The 14,133-nt window shown below is 37.5% G+C and overlaps 1 protein-coding gene across 1 annotated transcript in view; it reads right to left on the minus strand.

Annotated features, from left to right (window-relative positions):
* Nucleotides 1-13,890, minus strand: part of LOC107833082 (mannosyl-oligosaccharide 1,2-alpha-mannosidase IA-like) — a 54,032-nt gene extending 40,142 nt beyond the window's left edge. Inside the window, exon 1 of the mRNA XM_016661303.1 lies at nt 13,147-13,890. Within this exon, the coding sequence (XP_016516789.1) occupies nt 13,147-13,647 (501 nt within the window). The 5' untranslated portion in view covers nt 13,648-13,890. The remainder of the gene's footprint in view (nt 1-13,146) is intronic.
* Nucleotides 13,891-14,133: the final 243 nt, after the last annotated feature.

Raw genomic sequence — 14,133 nt, forward strand, 5'->3', positions numbered from 1 at the left:
GCTTGTAGGCTACCGATGTTGGTGTCTATTTTCAGCTACGTACATTCATTTTGCCCCCAAAAAAGACGATGGAGAAACTGGAGGATGTATCAGTTCTGCACACTCCTGCTCAGATAGATTTAAGAAAGCCTGTTCCTTTCTTACAAAAAAAAACATGTTCTCAGTTTAGTAGGTGCCTTTAGCTAAATTTTTCTGTAATAATTATGTTTAGGACTAAAGTATTGCTATTCTGTTTAAGTAAAACTAGTTAAAGCAGTTATCTTTAAGTATTTTTATCAAACATACACCATAAAATGTAAACATTTATTTACTTCAAACATTAAATATAACTGCAGTTCTGAGTTCATTTCACTCTGTAGATTACACTAGAGTTCAGTCTCATCAATTCATCTCCCCTCAGGCTGCCTCATGGTTTGAACTTTATTGAAAAAACTAGATGATAGTATTGGTGATCCATCGTATTTGTGTTGCCTAAAGCTTTCCAAATCAATGCTCAATGACTATGTGAGAGGAGTAATGAAGCTGGGAGAGTAAATCCAGCGACAGCAGTGAGGAGTTAAATGTGCCTCTGAGATGGTTAGTCCAAGTAGATAAAGCTTAATATACCATCTAGGTTTGTGGTGTGAGAGATTGTGGGGCTCGCCTGGGGCTCTGGTTGGACATTACAAAGGCTGAAACACACACACACACACTGAAAGACACACACAGTTGGAGTGTGTATGGAACAGGAATCAGTCAGTCACACCTAAAAAGATCTCACACAGCGAGTAGGCAACATAAAAACCAGGAGAAGAAGGATTTTAGTCATCCTATCTGCAGCGTGAACTCGAAGATTGCCTGAAAGCCAGACAATGAATTAATCAATCTGCATTTGCCTTGCGAGAGGCCTGCAGCAGAAATCCATACTAATGTATGGATTTAAATTATCCACAGCTAGAGGGCTGTCCATTAGGACTGCATTTTAAATGAAGATGCACCAATCAAAATGTTCCAACCCAAATCCAACTTTAAAACAAAATAAAATACAGCCCAACTTCACAAGGTTCTCAGAGTTTAAATTAGATTTATTCTTCTCACAAATTTTGGTTAAAATAAATGTGTATTCATTAAAAACTGTCATGTTAGAAGACCTCCAGCAACTTCTAGTAAGTCTAACATGTTTACATTTTATCAGAACACTCAAACGGATTAAACACCTTTTTTAGTAACAGTAATAATCAGGGCCGGATTTAGAAGGCTGAGGGGCCCTGGGCTGGAGCCAGGTTTGTTTTGGTGCCCTGTTCCAGAAAGACATAAAAAGATAGTTTATTCATACAGATCATAGACATTTAATAGATAGATCTACATATTTGCAGGTATGACTTGATGGATGTTGCTCCGAAAAAGATAACTAATTACTTTTGAGTATTATTTAATAAAAATTCAACAATGAAAAAAAAAACATGAAAAATGAGCTCATAACTTTAATATGAAGTGTAATGTTTGTAAAACTTGCAGAATACAACAAAAGCATGTTTTTTTCTTTTTTAATTAGCTGTTCTTCTGATGAGCAAATGCAGTATGCCTACACACTGTGGCATCACTGTAACAACACTCTTCAGTGTCAAAGTTGTTACTGAAAGACAACTGTCTTTATTAACAGAAATAAACCATAAAGTTTTAGGAAAAAAATGAAAGGAAACTTATTTAGCATGTTGAGCAAACCCTGTGGTTCATTCATGCTGTGAGAAAGTGAGTGATAGCAAGACATTCAGCAGATAATAGGCAGGCTCAATGTAGCATAGCAACATTACTATGCATGTTTCCTCTCACTGCTGTGACTGGTACATTGTCATACAGTTTAAATTTCTACTTTTTAAAAAATTAAGAAGAGTAAGCAGGGTAATTATGGTTTGTTATGCTGTTCAACATTTGAGGTGAATATTTTGTCTGATTCAGTCTCCATGTAGAACAAAACAAGCAAAGCATCTGTTAGTTTGATTTTTCTCTGGAGGTAGGAAAAAAAATCTAACGCTACAAGCAAAGCAGATGTGACATTAATTATTTAACTCTGGACATGGACGTCAAGAGAGACTAATATGAAAGGCCATAAAACGTAGCAAAATATCTTTTAGAGGACAGTTTGGTAATAGATTACTAGTGCTAATTTCTGTTTCCGTTTGTTATTGTTGAGGTTTTTGAGCATTTTTGACTGGGTTTCTACTTGTCTGGAGTCAAAAGATAAAAGTTAAATACAGCTATTAGTTTGTGTTTTCAATAAAACAAAAGGGGTTACAGCCTACCTTCGGCCCTACAGAGACATCCTGCATATAAAGCTTTACCTCTGCAAGGATAGGTGGTGGTGCTTGTGAGCCAGAACCATTATACCTTTTAGGCAATTAAAGAGAGCACCTAGTGAGGGCTGGCAGTAACTCTAGCTGACAAACAAAAAGCATGTGTATTGTTTCCACTCTAAAGGGAAGGAGCAGGACCAGGACAACCGAGACAATTAGTTCAAAAGGCAAAACAGAAATAAGACTTGGAGGCAACCGAGTCTGCAGGAGTTAGAAATCAAGCTCTAAAATTTATAAAAGTTCTTTAAAAAAGATGTTAACAGAAAATAATTCTGAATTTAGCTTAAAAAAACAGAGAGAAAGATAAAAAAAAATTCTAAAGTCTACAACCTGAAAAGAAACAAACACGCATGAAGAGAAGAGCAGAAATAAGTAAAGAAAACACAGAGGAGGCTGAACTGTTTCATCTTTCATCAGCTGTCATCTCTGGGAAGCATTCAGTCAGTTTTACAAACATCTGAAGCATCCTGCCTCCGAACCATGAGATGGATGTTTACAAGAAACCATGCATGTTTTCTCTATGTGCATTCTAAACATGCGCCACAGGAGTTTACCGGCTGACAGCCTTCAAAATACATAACACTTCGCTTACGGCAAGCCAAACGCTCATTTGCATCTGTTTGCAAAGCGACAATCTCCACCTCATCAAACTTCATCTTTCATCAAAGGCCCAACATTGAGTCAGAGGACAGCAGCTGCACTGTGGTCCCATGCAAATGACACAACAGTGGATGGTTTTATTCATTCAGAACTTCACAACTCAGCTAACTTTTGATAGAGCCAAGAAATGAAATGTTATAATGTAAAAGTAATAGTAACTTAATAATTTCCATTCGCATGATTTATTGTTTCTCTTTTTCTACCAAAACTGGATGATAAAAGTTTTCAGTCTGGTGCTTTAGCCTCAACTAGCAACAATTTTGTTCACAGAAATTCATAATTAATTTTATTTAAAATGTCTTCCAGTTCCAGTGTTAAATACTCACTAGTATTTAAAGTTTATTGATTTTTGGGAATGTTTTCTTGCACTATTATGCCGTTACCATTATTTTACTTGAAAAATGGTAATTTATCGCAATAAAGTTTGGGACAATTTAACGACCAACAAAATTGGTCGCCTACATTATCATGCTCAAAAATTACAAAAGTTCCCACTAGATGGCCACATTTGTACCACTGCAGTGAGGGGCCACACAAAATTGTTCAAAGGACCACAAATGGCCCCTGAGTCACATTTTGGACACCCCTGCTATAAGCAGTCCGAGTGCTATAGAGTTATTAAATAATTTTTAGCTGGATTTATCAAAAAATTGGTCAGACTGAAACCCCAAGCTACCAATGAGTGTGTCTATCTGAGTTAATGCTGTCAGTGCAGACAGAGAGTCTGCATAGCGCAGCATGAGATTAGGTGACCTTATTACTGGGTGATGGTGAGTCCATTGGACAGAATATGTATAAGAGGATCAAATGTTCAGAAAGTATATGATATCTTTAAGTTGCAACCATTGTGTTTGTAAATATCCAAACAAAACGTGGGGCAGTTTGACTTAACTTGCCTACTTCATGCTGTCAGATAAGTAGTAGTTAATATTTCTTTAATCCAAAGTTCAATCAGTAATCAGGCCTGCTTGAATTCAGCACTCTAAAAACTGTGGTTAGTTGCAGTTAATTTACAATTTAACAGTAAGGGAGCAATTATTTTTTCACATCTAGCCATGTTGGTTTGGATTTCTGCTTTCCAGTAATAAATTAAATAATTTGAAAACCGTTTGACAAAAACAGCAGTTTTCAAAAAGCACTGAATGAATCTGTAAGAGGGGCCGATGCTTTTTCACAGCACTAGACTTTAACCAAGGAAATAAAATGCAAATCCACAGCAATGTGACAAAAACTTTTTCAACCAATATCCTTTTTATCTCTTGCTGTGCTATTTTTAAAACTCAGCACTCTTTTTTTCCCTGATCTAAATCTATAAGCACAGAGTTTTCTTGCAGTTGGAGAAGAAGCAACACGACTGTTTGCTGTTTATTTTAAACAGTATGTGAATATTCTGTGTATGGAAGCACTTTTTGCAAAGATATGGCTGACAGACTTAATGTTCTATGAAATTTTGTCAGTTTATCCAGAAAATCCAGAGACACAGACCATGAATGGATCAGCTTTTCAACCTAATAATGTTTAATGAATGTGATTAGGACCAGTTTTTCCACGTAACATTAAAAATTAATTGAAGTTTCCTTAAGGGTGAATTCACACCAGCCCTTTTCAGTCCGCTTTAATCCAATTCTAGTTCATTTGCCAAGAAAGTCCAGTTCTTTGAATGTGTAATCGAACTCCGATATAGCCAAACAATTAGGTCAATGTTCAGTTGAAGTGAACTCTGCCGCAGTTCGAATGCATATGTGAACACCAATCAGACTAGAGACCATTCTAAAAGCAGGAAGTTGACTAAAGCGCAGGGAATTCTGGGTAAATTCAAACAAAACAAACGTGAGAATCTAGCGCTAGCAGGAGAAATGTCTTGTGGGATTTTTTAACTGAAGACTAAAGAGAAATCCAACAACCGCTAAAATCTGATGCTACTCCGTTTTTGTTTACATTTGCTGCAGGAAGTTGTGTTCATGTCTTCTTTGGAGGTTTTTGTGTCGGTTCTTGCTGCAGCGCCCCCACAGACGAGGAAAAGAACAGGTTTTTTCAATCAGTATTGAAAAAATGTTGCAATTTTGGTCCCTAGCTGAACCAAGTCTACCAGACTACCAGGTGTGAAAACACCCTACATCTCAAACAGTCTCAAAATGTTACAGCCAGGCAGAAAAGCATGTTAGTCCAAATAACGCAGGTGTTCCAACAATAATGCATTGACCTCTTCCAACTCCATTTTCCTTCTGTTTATCAGCCAAGGTTTTCATTATTACCCCCAACTGCTGCTGCCTCCAGAGAGAGAGAGTCCAAACATGGGCCATGCTGTGGGGAGGCAGGATCCTCCAGGGAGCCTTTGATTTTTCAGGGTACAAACATGTTTAGCAGATTTTAGGACTGTGGTGGTCCCTCACAACCAGCTGTTTATCCCTTACACGGCCCCTCATGTCCTCCACTGGTAACAAACACGATGATGACAAAGCCAGAGTGCCGAACAGCACTGAGCAGATCCCCTTGGGAACCGGGTCAGATGGTGATGGTGTGGTGTAATAAGAACCTGGCTGTATCAACAAATATTTCTAAAAAATATAAAAATCTATCTCTAAATGACAGCAGGGCAGCAAAGATCAGGGAGAGTATGTAAGAGAGGGTTTGTGTAGCCGTGTTTGGTCAACACAGTTATTGGTTTGCCAAACAGAAAGGGCAGAGAAATCAAGAGGCGCAAAGGTTTGAGTCTGAGCCTGAACACTTCAATTTAACAGAGATCTGTGCTTAAAAATATCCCAAATAAAGGTTAGAAATATTATTCTGTTTGTGATGGCAGATTGTCAAGTCAAATATCAATGAACAGGACAAACCAAAGCACAAAGTACAACATCTTTAAAACTTAATATAGTCAAACTTTTGTTAGCACATTTTTGACTCGGTTTCCATGTATGACTTTCAGTATATAGAAAAGGATCAAACACTGAAAGTATCAATTCCAGTTAAATGAATGGCATTTTTATTGCTCCGCAGAGACAAACTGAAAACATTCCTCAGTGTGGATGTTGTTGCTGAGGGAAGATGACTAAAATTACATAATTTTCAGAATCAGAAATTGCTTAGAAATTAATCGAAAGACAGCACAAAGTAGTAAAATTTAAAAAACTTATTTTATAAAAGAACTTTTGGCCAAGCTAAAGACATTTTTATTTACTATCAATATTATTCACAACTTTATTTATACAATTATACATTTTAATACTTGACTTACATTTGTATATATTATTTTTTATTAGATTTATTTATGAATGATTGTGTTAATTAAATTATAATTTTATTTGTTGATCACCAGCTGACTTCAGTAGGTACCATCCATCCAGGCTGAACATACGGCAATAAAGTTCATCTGTTAAATATTGTTGAATTTTAAAAATAATAATTAGGGAAGTTGTTGGGTTTGGAAATATTGATGACCTTTAGGAAACTTAAGTCAAAATAAGGGGCCTCCATTCTTTAGAGAATATACACAGACACTGATGCTTACCTTCAGTAACGCTAACATTGCTAATAATGCCAACTGCTAATTTAATATGTTAAAGTCAGCTTAAAATATCAAGTTTGTAATTATTCCATGTTTGTTTTAAATTAATTTAAAAGACTACTTTGCTCTCTCACACACAGTGTGACATCACCCCTACTTAAAATACAATTAACTGATGACAAAACATAATATTTTGTAATTTTCAAAGACAAAATGTTAGATTTTCAAATAAAGGAAGCTACATATTAATGTGTCCATTTCTGAACTGTATGTATATATATATATATATATTACATATACATATACATTTTGGTTAAATATGAGAGCTGAAACTACTAAACTCTTGACAGTAGAGAGTATTTTTCATCATAATATATGCCAAAAAGTTACCAGGAAAATATTTAACAAAATAAAGTTATAATTTCAGAAGGCAGTGAAGCTGAAGCAACGTCCCTTTTTTGATTTGGAAACTGGTGTCATTAATTGAAGACAGGCGGCAGGAAACCCAAGACAGCATGTTTAACCTTCTCTGGAGGAAAAACAGAGTCTGAATATTTGAAACCATACCCAGCATATCCAATTATCTCTATTCAGCCAGAACATGTGCGGCTACAGGTTATTTCACAATGCCAGTCAACTGTCGGCCACAGCTGTGAGATTCTGATCAATAGCTACGACTAAAGGATATTGATGGAGACAAATGAAAAGCAACCCCTGCTGAAATTTCTCATGACTGATGTTGGTGTTTAATAACACGAGGCGTAACCAGCGGTGTTGTGTCAATACTCCTCCTAAGCTTAACAGGTTTGTCACAGACACTTTCCTCTTATGGATTATTCTCACATTCATATTTTTGTGTACCGTATTTTCCACACTATAAGGCGCACCTTCAATGAATGGACTATTTTAAAACTTTTTTCATATATAAGGCTCACAGCATTATAAGGGGCATAGAATAGACGCTACAGTTAGAGTTGCCACCCGTATTGAACCGATACAGGACGCGATTTGTTCATTACTCTATAGATGTGGATGTGTAATAATAAAGAAGTGGTCCCCGAGTACTTTATATAGTAGGCTGCCCCAGTCATTGTTTCACTCACGGTGTTGCGATATTGTATCCAACTGCTTTCTGGGTAACACAGACCAACCGCCACGCTGCCGCCGCAGTCTCCATCTCCTCCCGACTTTAAATGCATAGGGGCTGGTCCCTTGGTAACCCTAGCCGAAGCACCCCGATGAATGTCTAAAGCCTCTTTGTTGACATAAAGAATGTCAACAAAACAGTCCGACTGCGGTCGGCAAGGAGAGCCTTCAGCGACTGGGCCGGGGCGTAGCCGGACGATGGTCACCCTCCTCTGTTCGCACACAGCATGTTGGTGGAGAACGTGGTGCTAAATGACCTGCAGACGACCTGATTATCAGGTCGGTAGGTAGATAGGTCAGTCAAACTTTATTAACAAACCAGCGTTCTGACAGCTATCCCAGCAAGCACCGCGCGCTTCTTCTTCTACGGGCGAAAATGAAGTCGGCGGCTGCTTACCGTAGTTGCTGGACCTGTTGTGGCTCAATATTGGTCCATATATAAGGCGCACTGTCGGCTTTGGAGGAAATTGAAGGTTTTTAGGTGCGCCTTATAGTGCGGAAAATACGGTACATTGTAATCATGAAAGAAGACATTAACCAAATGTTTTGCTATCTTCTTCTGTGATAATATTGTCTGTTTTGTTTTCATCTCAGTGACAACAGTCCTGCCAAAGCTTTCTCCATCTGCTGGAGTGTTTACTTTGATCAAACACAGATTAAGACTCGTGCAATGAATGCCGTTAAAGGTGACCTCTTCACACACTTGATCCTCTCATCCAACCATGAATCACACAGTTGATTTTCTTTTCAGAACCTGCCGACCATGTTTGCTTTTAGCCCAAAGCAGGAAGGAAACAGAGCTTTTTATTTATCGAAAGTAGGACTGGAACAATTTGATTCATCATGAATCATCGATTAATCAACTAATTTAGTAAACAAATAATTGTTAGTTGGAGGAATAAGACAAAAAAAAACACATTCAGAAGTTAAACTAAAACAGTATAAAAATATAGACATTTTTGCATGTAAGATAAAAAATTATGCTCTGTTTTCAATAAACAGCTTAGCTGTAGTATTTCTTTTCTTTGTTTTTTTTTTTTCTTGAAATGATCAAGTGTACATAGATGCATTTTAGGCAATAAAATGTAGATTTTCTTATTCAAAAATGAAGAGAATTTTTTATATTCTACAAAATAAGCTTAGGTGGCTAAATTATTATTTTTTTAATCCAATTCCTCAATTAATCACTAGAATAACTGATATAATACTTGATGACTAGGCCTGTCACAATAACAAATTTTGCTGGGTGATAAGTTGTCCCATAAGTTATTGCTATAAATGATAATATTGTTTAGAGAACATGTTCAAGTAAAGTAATGGTGATGGCATAATAAAGCAAGAACACATTTTGAAAGATCAATAAACTTTAAATTCTAAAAAACATCTAACACTGGAACTGGAAGACATTTAAAAAATCCAAAATAAGTAAACAAAACAACAAATAAAATTAATTATGAAGTTTCTAAACAAAATTGTCCCTAAAAAAAAACGGGTTAGTTGAGACTAAAGCACCAGACTGAAGACTTTTATCATCCAGTTTTTGGTAGAAAGAGAAAAACTATATGTCATACAAATGGAAATTATTGATCTCCTTTCAATTCATCAAGCAATTAATTGATTTATTGTGACAGACCTCTGATTACTCAAATAACTGTTAGCTGCTGTCCTAACTGAAAGTCCTATCTTAATCGTAACATCACATTTTGCCCAACAGATATCTGGATTTAACTAATTTTTCCATAAATACACACGTCGGAATACGTCCACCAGCAGCTCTTTTAGGTCATTAACTTCTTATCTTTGACTCACTCAGCAATCCTCTATCAGCTGCCCATGTAAATGAGAATATTTAGTGGAACTGCACTCTAAAAATCACGTTTTCCAATTTAAAACACTCCAGAATATGGCCCCTCTTATCTAAACGGTATTTCTGAACAGACGTCTCATAACATCAGCTGGAGCAGCGGGCTGACTGCATGCTACGGGGCTGCCACCTGACACCACCTCTGGGACTCCAGCGCAGGGCTTTCCACTTGTTTCCCCGAACACACTCTGCAGAGACACCACAACACCAGACACGCTGCAGGCGGCTACAAGATTTACTGAGAGGGTTTTTAGGAATGATAAGATGCCAGATGACAGGGAACACAACACATCCCAATTCTGTTGGTGTATATTACGTCTTGTATGAACGTTCGGCAGCCATGATGCTTTTGAATATGGGTCACTTAATTTCGGTATACGGCAGGAAACCCGAGCTGGTTTTACACAGTACAGGGAAACCAGCAGAACGGGCAGAGCAGCCCAGAAGGGGGTTCTTCATGCATTCTTTCCCAAAGACCAGACGCTGAGTGAGTTTTAGAGAATGCCACAACATGATGGTGACTAAAGGTGGAATCACACCACCACCGATTGGTCCACTTCATTCCAACTCCAGTTCATTTGGGTTTTTTTATTCTATTTGGTGATGCAACACAGATTATGAAGAATTTATAGGGTGTACATTGGCAGGGAGTTGGTAATTATTCTGATTCTGTATGTCTGGATGTTATTTTCCATTTTCATTATTGCTATGGGTCCAAAGATTTTCTTTAGTTTATCATCACTTTTTACATAATAAAATGTATTTGTTGGTTCTAGGCATATAAATACAATAACATGGTTTTAATTACAAATTAATAATTATTGAGTGATCTGTTTAATTAAATTGAGATAAGGTGTAGGATTAAATAAGTGTTCACTTCTTCCTACACCTTTTTGAACAGAAAATATTGGTAAGCCAATTATTTTGTTCTTGGCTATGTATGAACATGCTTTCTCTTGTCCTACTGATTGCTTGTTTCTTGTTTTTAAAAACCTGTTTGAAATAAATAAGAAAATAAAAGTCTGGTTTGTTTGCAGAGGTGTGAATGCGAAATCAAACTCCACCTACAAGCCTAGGTTTTGGTTCGGTTGAAGTGAACTCTAGTGTGGTTCAAATTCAAGCAGATCAAAGACTTCTCCAAAAGCAGGAAACGGACTACAACGCAGGGTATTATGGGTAAATATTAGAGTGGGAGAAATGTCTCGTGGTCTTCCACCAACAACAAAAGAGAAATCATAAAACCGCTACAATTTGATGCCACTATTTTTCTTTAATTTTGTAAAGGAGGAAACTGTGCTCAGTGTCGCCTTCTGAGGCTTTTGTGTCGTTTGTGTCTTGGTGCAGCGCCACCACAGGCGAGGAGGTGAACGTTTTTTTCAAATGGTTTGGATCATTTCACTCAGTGCAGTGTGAAAGTGAACTGCACCAGTTGAAAGTGAAACAAATGTTGCAATTTTGGTCCATAATCAAACCAGTGTGAAAACACCCTAAAACTACAAGCTGTAAATATTCAAAAAGAGTGACATTTCTATATGGGAATATTTGAAAGAAAATCTACAGCTAAAAGATGTGAACACTGGTGGAAGTGGAGATTTTGTCAGATGTTTAATCTGACAAAATGTGTCAAAAATACTACACATAGCATGACAAGTGGCTACATTTTGACCTTCAAAACAAGCTAAAAAAAGATCTTCCCCAAGACTGCATAAACCATAACATCATATTTCTGCATTACAAAATTAGTTTTCAATTGATTTTTCTAGAATTGTAGGATTTTATTAGCTTTAGGTCAAAATCATCAAGATCTTCATCGGTTAGCACCACTCTGTGCTTAATGAATCTGTATTATATGGATTTTACTTTATGAATTAAGTTACTGAAATATTTTCTATTCTAATTTACTGAGATTCAGGTATTTTAATGAATCAATGCTTTTCAAAAAATTGCTAACATACCAATTCCCAGTGAACATTTATTGGTCACAGATACATATAAGTAACGTCTGAATGACCTACAGGTATCTGGGTTAGAATGTGTGAAACTAAACGATTATCTGGCTTATATATGGACATTTAAAACTCTACACCTAGCCTTCTGTAAGCAGCGATTGACAAGCATAAATAAAAAAGCAAATTCAATGACCTGGACTGGAACTGCAGGCCTTTCAATTACACAGACACCACCTTTGCTAGATAAGCCACAAGACCATAAATAATGCGTAAATAATAGATAAGTCTAGGATTATCATGTGTAACTGTATCTCAGTGCTGTGTCATCTACATCATGGAAACTCGATCGTAAAGGTCTTACCAGCATCTCCAGAGATATTCAGATAATATTCTAGTCACTAAACACCTGTATTAAATATTTATAGACCATTTAGGTAACAATGTGTTTATCCATTTGCCTGTGCATGTCAAATATGGAAATATGATAGTATATGTTTCACTTTTCTCTCAATTTTGAGCTCTCAAAGGAAAAATTCATGTTGATATTAGTGCAATAACAGCAGTCCAAAAATGACTATTTTAGCTCAATCATACTAAAATAAATGAAACGGAGTTTCACATTGGTTGTTGTCTGGTTTATGTTGCTAATGATTCTGTTAAAAACACTAGTTCAATAGCTTATCAACTCAAATCACATGGCAGTAAATCAATGCATTCAGGCATCAAGATATGGCAAAGATGACTTGTTGAGGTTCAAACACTGAATTAAAATGTTGAAAAATTATTTAAGTGAATTTAAACATTTTTAACCCTAACCCCTGTAGGTAAGAACAGAAAACTGAGGCTATAGCCCACACAAACTCAACCAAATTGGGCAATAACTGCAAAAATGTTGCCTGGTAGCATCAAACCTTGGTGTAAACAACAAATACGCCGTATACCAACATATCAGGCTGCTGGTGACCAGCATCTACTTTCAGCAGGATAATGCTCCATATTTCAAAGCTCAAATCATCTTAATCTGACAATGAGTCCAATGGTTTTTGCAATCACCAGATCTCAATCCATTTGGTCAAAAAAAAAAATGGAGTCGGGGCCTCAAAGGGTGTTGGGAATCTACAGGTTTGAGGTGGAAATGTTAGAAGAAATTCAAAAATAAACTAGTACATACATCTATTCGTTACCAATATTCGCTGTTATGATGGTCAGAACCAGAAACGTTCAAGTACAACTGCATTAGAGAATCTTTAAAACATGGAGGAAGAGGAGATAGTCATCATGGACATGCAGCTAAAAATCTGCTGCATCTGTGTGATGTAACAAGTCAATATGGATCTCCAAAAAAATGATTTGCTGAATCTCAACCACAAAATTAAAGTAGAATTACGGGGTTACCAACTTATTTCTAACAAGGTATGTCTAATAAAGCGTTTCTTTTACATTGTGCACCCTTGAAATATATAGGTCAAATCAGATATTATATTTTTCCATCTCTAAATCAGGTCCAGATGTATTATTAAGTATTTTGCTCAGTGGATTACTGGTATTGTCTAGTTTTGGTGCATCTCCTCCATATTATCAGTGGTTTAACCCTTTTAAAAACTTTCTGGAGGCGCCTCTGGGTTCATATAAAACGTTAAATCGTTTATTTACCCATAACCCAGTTAATGTTGCTCAACAGATCCTTACCTCTTTGATTTTAGCCCGTCTCTCCTTAGTTTCGGGGTCCAGCGGTTCGTGTCCCGTCGCTCCGGGCGGACGGTGATATTCAATGGGAGGTATTTTATTCACATCATTCCCAGCCTGACCCGCAATGATAAGTTTCTTGTCTTTTGATATGTCCCATTGTATCTCCTCGGGTCGCTTTTGGAGCGTGTCCTTGGCCTCCAGCAGCGCATTTTCGTGGTCCTTCTTGATCTTGGCCAGGACCCGGACGTCGCTTCCAGCCGAGCCGGAGTAGCTGCTCTCCGGACCGGTGCGGGTGTTGGTCTCCACCGCGGGGGAGCGGAAGAAAACTCCGCTGAGTAGCTTCGACGAGTCCGGGAGGAAGAAGATAGCCCCGAAACACAGGGTGATGAAGGCGCTGAACACCAGGAGAAGAATAAATTTCTCTGTCAGCCTGAAAGAAGTCGGGCTGGCAGACTTCCTATTCGGCGGAGCGGTGAAAGGCAGAAGAGTTGCAACTGGCATTTTCACCTCTTTTTTCCTTTAAAACAACTCGAACCAAGAAGAAAACAAAAAGCTTTTAAAAACTCTGTTTACCTCAACTTTGGCTTACTCCGCTCACAAACCCATTTCCAAGTCATATAAGCGGACTAAAACGAAAAGCGGACGGTTTAAAATCTCCGGTGAAAAGTTGGTGGAAGAGAAGCTTCCGTCCATGCCGAAGCCTCTCCGCAGACAGACCGAGTTCCAACGGCTCTCACACACAGGAAGCAGCGCTGTGTGGGCGTGGCCAAAGACGTAACTGACAGCAGGGAGGAGCCAATCACATTCCGCCCCGTCAGATGTGGGAGTTTTAGCGGGGAGTGGCTAAAGGCTAACAGCTGGAAAGAACCATGATGAAGAAATTCTATGGTGGCCTGAAGCATGTGAGAAATTTTAAAATTTTTGAAAAAATTGACCTTTAATATGAGTAAATTTATTTAACAGAGGAAGAAAATTCCACATTAAGGA

The sequence above is a fragment of the Poecilia formosa genome, unplaced genomic scaffold (assembly GCF_000485575.1).
Source record: "Poecilia formosa unplaced genomic scaffold, Poecilia_formosa-5.1.2 Scaffold322, whole genome shotgun sequence".
Taxonomy (NCBI): Eukaryota; Metazoa; Chordata; class Actinopteri; order Cyprinodontiformes; family Poeciliidae; genus Poecilia; species Poecilia formosa.